This window comes from Scleropages formosus, chromosome 15, assembly GCF_900964775.1.
Source record: "Scleropages formosus chromosome 15, fSclFor1.1, whole genome shotgun sequence".
NCBI lineage: Eukaryota > Metazoa > Chordata > Actinopteri > Osteoglossiformes > Osteoglossidae > Scleropages > Scleropages formosus.
The window spans coordinates 2,588,010-2,595,412 of NC_041820.1; the positions used below are offsets into that span (position 1 = coordinate 2,588,010).

General features: G+C 50.7%; 1 protein-coding gene across 1 annotated transcript; it reads left to right on the plus strand.

Moving 5' to 3' along the window:
- Positions 1–729: 729 nt before the first annotated feature.
- On the plus strand, positions 730–6,800 carry utp25 (UTP25 small subunit processor component). Its single transcript, XM_018756812.1, has 12 exons — positions 730–877; positions 1,068–1,107; positions 1,578–1,746; positions 2,119–2,355; positions 2,707–2,795; positions 3,604–4,002; positions 4,297–4,513; positions 4,692–4,894; positions 5,002–5,184; positions 5,369–5,478; positions 5,733–5,978; positions 6,184–6,800. The coding sequence occupies exons 1-12, from the start codon at positions 777–779 to the stop codon at positions 6,434–6,436; spliced, it is 2,247 nt and encodes a 748-aa protein (XP_018612328.1). The 5' UTR covers positions 730–776; the 3' UTR covers positions 6,437–6,800.
- The last annotated feature ends 603 nt before the right edge of the window (positions 6,801–7,403 follow it).

The following is a 7,403-nucleotide window of genomic DNA, read 5'->3' on the forward strand; positions in this document are numbered from 1 at the left end:
CACATTCAGGTTTGTTAATATAGACCAGTGTACATCACACAAGTAGCTGCAAATGGGCTGTATTACTGAACACACCCAACCCTCTACTTATTTACAGGTAAGGTTCTGTAAAAACTGTGGATATAGCTGTAATAAATAAAAACAGGCTGCTCATTTTAACATTTTATTAAATCTGTGCTACGTAAACATTAAAAAGATTGGAAGTGGACCGAAAATAAAAATACTCCCTGTATCTTCAATTTTTATTATAAATAAACGCGGGACACTTATGAAATTAGGGAGAAGTGAGTCTCAAGGAGACTGTTGAGACATTCAGCAGTTCTGAGGGACAAAGGGAGCTCATTTCAGCACATCCATCAGAGCCAGAACTGAGGATATCCGTGCTTTGATTTTGATCTCTTGCGCGTGGGACAACAACAACACCTGCGGAATTTAGGACCTTAATTCTTAGTCCTCACACTGAACAACCTGAGCGGCTGGAAGCTGGCGAGTTAAACTGAGGTTTCAAACCTCCGTAGGAGAGAGTCATCAAAATAAAACTGCTTCAAATGCACTATTGGAACTTTCTTCAACATATGGATCTTCTCATTTAAAGAGTTCACTCTTCCCTGGCCATTTCATTTCGCGTACTGTATGTACTGGAGTATCGCACCGATGTCGCTGACATATGACGCCACGCATTTTTCTCCATTCCTATTGGCCAGAATGACACTTTTCCGGTGACGCGATCAGGAGGCGGCGCACGTGCGGTATGTGTGTGTTTTTCTGCGGGGACGATGGGGAAGAGACGGCAGAGGGGTAACGTTTTTGCCAACCTCACTAAGAAGCAGAAGAAACATCTGAAGGAATTCGGAGAAGAGCATCCTTTCCACGACAAGTAGGGATGCGACCGGCACGCTTCTAAGTGGCGTGTAGTGGTATCTGTAGCTCGTGGCTAGCTAAAGTAGTAGCTGCACGCTTGCCTTTGCCAAAGTTTGCTTCTCTCGAGTTTACTAACTTGCTTTTCGAGGTTCATGCCCACAGTGCAGGGCTCAATCGTGTGCGCTTTGTCTCCACTGTTCCTCCAGTGTCCACGAGCGGGAAGAGAGAACGCAGATTCTCAGTTTGGTGAGTCAGTCAGTCAGAGTCAGTCAGTCACAGTAAGTAACTTGTCACGGGTGGATGAGGGGGGATAGAGGCGGCAGCTGGCTTGTTGTTGTGGTTTTCTCTGGTTGGGCAGGCCAGGGAGGGTGTGTGATGGAGGCCACAGCTCTGGGAAAGAAGCTGTTCCTCTGTCTGTTGGACTTTATTGTTCTGAACCCGTTTGCCAGATCATGATGGCAGCAGTTCAAACTGGGAATGACCGGTGTGTGATCATGTCCGGGCTTGATGATACTGCCAGCCTTCCTCAGTCGACTAGTGTAGATGGTGTCCAAGTTGGGGAGCTCCATCCAGACAATGTGCTGGGCCGCCTTCAGCGCACGATGCAGATCCTTTCGCTCAGCAGCTTTCATACGGTGATAAGTAAGGCATCCGTGGCACGTCTGTACTCATTGAGTGACCGGTCGCTCTGTTTGTCCGCTGACCGCGTCCGCCAGCCGGACAGCCCGGAGCGACGCGAGCCGGAGAGCGACGAGGAGTCGGAGCATGAGCCGGAGCGTCAGACGGCCTACGAGGAGCTGTTGTCCACTCTGAGACACCCTGATGAAGGGGATGAGGAGGAGGAGGAAGATGAGGATGATGGGGAAGAAGAAGAGCGTGAGGATGGTGAGGCAATGCGTGTGTTTACTGACCTCTGCATGCTTTGCAAACAAGTCTTGAGCTCCCAGCTGTTATTGTTTGTTTAGAGCAGTCTTTTCTCCAGCTCACCTTACAGTGCGAGGATTGTACTTTAAGCTACTTACACTAATTTACCCATGTATACAGCAGGGTAATTTTTACTGCATAGGTTCATGGTAAGTACATCGACAAAGGGTGCTTCAATGGGAGCTGGGACTGGAACCCAGGACCTTTGACTGCAAGGTGATGTGTCTCAGCACTGCGTCACCCGCTCCCCCAGATCCCAGTGTCTTGCTTTCTTCAAAGGTTAATGTAACGATTGCATTTTATGGCCATTGTAGAGTTTCTTTTTTCATCCAGGGCCAGAGAGTGGTGAGGAGGTGGATTCAGAAGGACAGGAGGAGGACAGGGGGGGCATCAGCGAGGCCCCAGATGAGTGGGGTGGGGGTGCGGACAATGCCCCCGAGGAGAACAGCGCTCCAGGCGAAGAGTTTGAGGACAAGGAGCATGAGTCCCAGTTCAGCCTGGAGACCAACTTCCTTGCGGAGGGGGATGCAGAGACGGATGAGAGCAAGAACCCCCAGGAGGAGAGCAGTGGTGTGTAACCTCTTTCCAGACACGATGAGGCTCATGGTTGCCCTTACTGGCCTGTATTTCCCTGGACCCATGTCTTCCGACTCGGCACCGCAAGGGGACGCGGAAAAGCGATGCTCGATGTTTCTGCTTTGATTCAACTTGTGCTGTAATGCTTTAACTGTCCAAACTCATTACTTGTAGGCCAAAGTAGGGGTATTAAATGAAACTCCTCGTAATGTCGATTTCTTGCCATCCGTGTCTTAGGGGTCACTGTGTTCTCCACTCGAACAGTTGTAAAATCGGGTGAGGGAACCGCTGTGTTGGATGTGCGGTGTCCTTTAACGAATGAGAGCCACTTGTGCACTTTTGCAGACCCTTTTGTTCAACACTTGGGAAACGAACTGAGCGAAGAAGAGGTACGAAAACTCGCATCAGGCACCAGGACCAGGACTCAGGCCAAGGTCAGGTTCTGTATTTGCATTTTACGTTCATCCATTTAGCTGATGCTTTTCTCCAAAATGACTTACAACGTTAAGCTCCTTCCAATTATTTATCCATGTATACAACTGGGTAATTTTTACTGGAGCAATTTAGGGTAAGTACCTTGCTTAAAGGTAGTACAAGTGAAGGTGAGAAACCTGCGACCTTTGGATCCAAAGGCAGCAGCTTTAATCACTACGCTACCAGCTGTCCCCTGGCTGTTCAGAAACATGGCAGCGAGTGGAGAATGATGAATTTTTAAAAAAAAGACAATTGGTAGCAGGTAGCACTGTTGTTACATTTATTTTTATTAATTTCTCCATTAACATTTACACTGTTTACAGTGATGTACCCATTTGTGTAACTGGGTAATTTTTGCTGGAGCAATTAGGGTGAGTGCCTTGGTCAAGGGTACTACAGCAGGAGGTGAGATTTGAACCAGCAACCTTCAGATCCAAAGACAGCTGTAACTACGCCACACTACAGTACCTGCTGCTGTGAGAACTGTCACCTTCCAGTTGAAGGACACAAGTTCAAATCCCACATCCTGCTGTAGTGCCCTTTACCCCAAATTGGTGCTGTTAAAATGACCGAACTGTTTAAATGGGCAAATCCATGAAAGTAGCTTAATGCTCAAACGTAACGCTGTAAACCACCTTGGAGAAAGGTGTCTGCTACAAGACTAAACGTTAAATGATGAATGAATAGCTCTGGCCCAGGGGCTCAGTACCCTGACATTAGCTCTGTACCCCGACACTCCAACACTTGTTCCCCTTTTATCACCCTCAGTGGCCGAGACTGGGAACTATGACGTGCAGCTCGGCCCTGGACAGGTTCGGCGCTGTCGGCTTGGAGTCAAGCGTCAAACCGCTGCTTCTCCACAAGACCTTGGAGGCCAACTGGCCATTGGTGAACAAGACCTTTGTGGCCCAGGGTTCCTCCCAGGATGTCAGCCCACTGCAGCGGGAACTGCTGGGCCTCATGGGATCTTACCGGGACGTCTACTTCCCTGAGAGCTCGCCCATGGCTGAGGCACGTGAGGTGCGCAGCGCATACTGCCTGCACGCCCTCAACCACGTGCTGAAGGCCAACGCTCGCGTCCTGGCCAACAACAGCCACCTTCGTGACCGCAAGCCTGGGGAGGAGCTGGAGGACGAATGCCGGGACCAGGGGATGACACGGCCCAAGGTGAGCACAAACCGTTTTGTTTCACCGTGATCGTACTTGATTGTGCTTCTTGAGTTTTCGATTGCTTGTGGACTTCTGGCCCACTGTCACAGTTGAAATCCCTGCAATTACCTTACCAATTACCGTGGTCGACTCCACTGATGCGTATCCTTTGGAGGATTCTAGTAAATCAGGAGAGTTGGCTAGTTGTTCTGCAGTCCAGTGTCCCTTGCGCTCTGCGTCGGTGTCGCGTTGCTGCTGGTCGGCCCTTTTCCAGGAACACGCTCTGGTAACACTCGCCTCGTCCTGCCGCAGGTGCTCATTCTGGTGCCTTTCCGAGACCACGCCTTGCAGGTGGTCCACATCCTCATTAGCCTGCTGGAGCCCAAAGGAAAGAAGATGGACGTCAGCCACAAGAAGAGGTTCAAGGATGAATATGGGGAACAAGCCAGTGACCGACCGCCCAACCTCTCCCGGCCAGACGACTATCACGCCATCTTCTCCGGCAACGTTGATGACCACTTCCGAATTGGTTCGTTCAAGGTTTCTTTTTTTGTTTTTCTGAGCTGTAGTGGAGATTTTGAAGTCTCTTTTCAGACCATAGTTAATTTACTATGTTTCCTTTTCAAAAATATGAGCGCAGTAAATTGTTCCTACCTTCTGCTAAGATCACGCTTCCTCACCACGTCCATGGTGCTTTCCCCACTCAGGCTTGTCCGTTCTGCGCCGCAGCCTACGCCTCTATGCCCCGTTCTACTCCTCCGATATCATCATTGCGTCTCCGTTGGGGCTGCGCACGGTTCTGGGGACAGAGGGCGAGTCCAAGCGTGACTTTGACTTCCTGTCCTCCATCGAGGTGCTGGTGGTGGACCATGCTGACGTTTACCTAATGCAGAACTGGGAGCACGTGCTGGTGAGGCCGACCCTTGGCCCCTTGTGTTCCGGAGGGATTTCAGAAGTCGTCGACTTGATCATCTGGAATGAAGCGAACGTGTCTCTCTTTCCACAATTGTGTTTCAGACCACGATAAAGCACCTGAACCTGCAGCCGCTGGGCTCTCATGGCGTGGACTTCTCCAGGGTGCGCATGTGGAACCTCAACAACTGGGCGCAGTACTACCGCCAGACGCTGGTGTTCAGCTCCATCCAGGACCCCCAGATCAACAACCTCCTCACAAAGCATTGCTTCAACTACCGGGGACAGGTACGGAGACAGGCCAGTGCAGGAGGACACAGCAACTTTCCGAAGGCTTTCAGGTTCAGAACACATTTTCCAAGCTTTAAAATGGGTTTTTGTTATAAGAAAGTAGGTAGTTAAAGTGGGTGGGGGGATGTACATTGTTTCACTCTTTCAACCATTCAAGCTGCAATTGTGTTTCCCCCCCCAGGTTTCTGTGAAGAATTTATCTAAAGTGGGCTCCATCTGCCAGGTTGTGGTGCAGTTGCCCCATGTCTTCCAGAGGCTCAACTCTGAAAGCTTTACAGACCAGGAATGCAGGTAGCCGAGGGATCCACCCGCTCTATTGTGTAGTGTCAGTCCTCAACGCTAGAGGGCGACGGTAGTTCTCCGAAAAAGTGCCTTTGTCCGCGAAATGTATTGTGCTCTTTTCTGTTCATAACTCGTTATTTAACTCCCCATTTCCTGCTTGCTGTGATATCTTTAAGATGTGGAGTTATGACTTCACGGTCATAACAGCATAAAGGTTCAGCACGGAACACGTGCCATAATAGTTCGACCCCACAACCGTGCAGGTTCCAGTTCTTCGTGGACAAGGTGCTACCCCAGTACAGGGACGCGGTGATGTCCCACACCCTCATCTACGTGCCCTCCTACTTCGACTACGTGCGGCTGCGCAACTACCTGCGCAAGGAGGAGGTGAACTTTGCCAGCATCTGCGAGTACTCGGCCAGGTCGCAGGTGTGCCGCGCCAGGCACTTCTTCCAGAAGGGCGACAGGCAATTCCTCCTCTTCACTGAGCGCTTCCACTTCTACAAAAGGTGAGGGGCATTCGCAGAAGCACGGGGCTGCGGCTGGTGGGCGGCCGTGTGGGAGGCTCTTAAACGCGACGGTCAGCCACTTTACTGTAGTAAACTGAAATATAGGCTATGAATAGCTCTCGGTAAAGGGGCCTTCAGCATCTGCACGAGCGCGGCACGTCTGCCTTCGTGAACATGTTGCTCGAACCCCTCTTCGCCCGCACAGGTACGCGATCAAGGGGATCCGCAACCTGATCTTCTACGCGCTTCCCACCTACGCGCACTTCTTCAGCGAGATGTGCAACATGCTGCGTGCGGGCAGCGATGCCGGGGATTCTGGCTGGACCTGCACCGTGCTCTACAGCCGCTTCGACTTGCACAGGCTGGCCGCCGTGGCCGGAGCCGAGCGAGCCGCGCAGATGCTGCGCTCCCAGAAGTCCGTGCACCTGTTCGTCACGGGAGAGGAACACTCCCTCTGAGCACCTGGGGAGGTTGGGCGGGGCTTCCTGTGGGGCAGGGCTACCTGATCGCACCTGCAGGCTGCAGACTGGTGTGTACTGTTGAGTGGAGGGACTGTTGTTCACAGTGTCTCAGGCTGGTGTGAGGAAATTAATGCGTTTGTGTCGTGTCTCAATAGTGACTGATCCTCTTCTGCATCTCGGCACATAAACGGTATAAATGCCTTCAAGTGTTGATTTGGCTCTAAAGAAGATGGTCCAGTTTCATAAAAAATTTTTTCCAGACATTCTTATGCAGGTTGTACATTGAACAACTGACAGTGTTAGTTCAACCAGGACTTTGTAAACAATGTTAGGCCTTTTTTGGAATAAATTGCACCGTTACAAGGTGACCTTTCTTAAAACTTTTCTTTTTATTCTATTTCCGGCCCTCTGTCTGCAAGGTGACGTTAATTTAGTGGTTGGTTATGCAGTTTGAAAACGGTGATGGGAACACTGCAGTGAGGTGTGTTTTTGTGCTGTTCTGAATTTGTGTGTGTGTGAGTGTGAGTGTGAGTGCTCTTAGGGGTCTCCGCAGGGACTTTGCAGTGTTGAGTCACACGTCCACAAGGAGACTCCGTAGGGCTGAAAAGGCTGAAACTGACACACTGCCACTCAGCCTGATCGTGCACTATGACACGGGCTGTCGGTTCCAGTCCCAGGTGGGGCACTGCAGCTGCACCCTCAAGGAAGATAAATGTTTTAGCTTTGCATATTCAGCTGCATAGAATAGTTTGTGTGAAAGAAACTGAAGGTGTAAATTTACGAGACGCCGTCGGTAGGAGCTCCGTTGTCCTGCCGCGGCCGGTCCCTATACAGGGAGCCGCTCTGAATTGTTCGTCAGATGGAAACTGTGAGGGAATACCCTGGTGAACTGTTCAAATGCTCTGTTCTAATGTGTCTGAGGGGCCCAGGTGCGAGGAGGGCATCAAACAGCCGAGAACAAGTC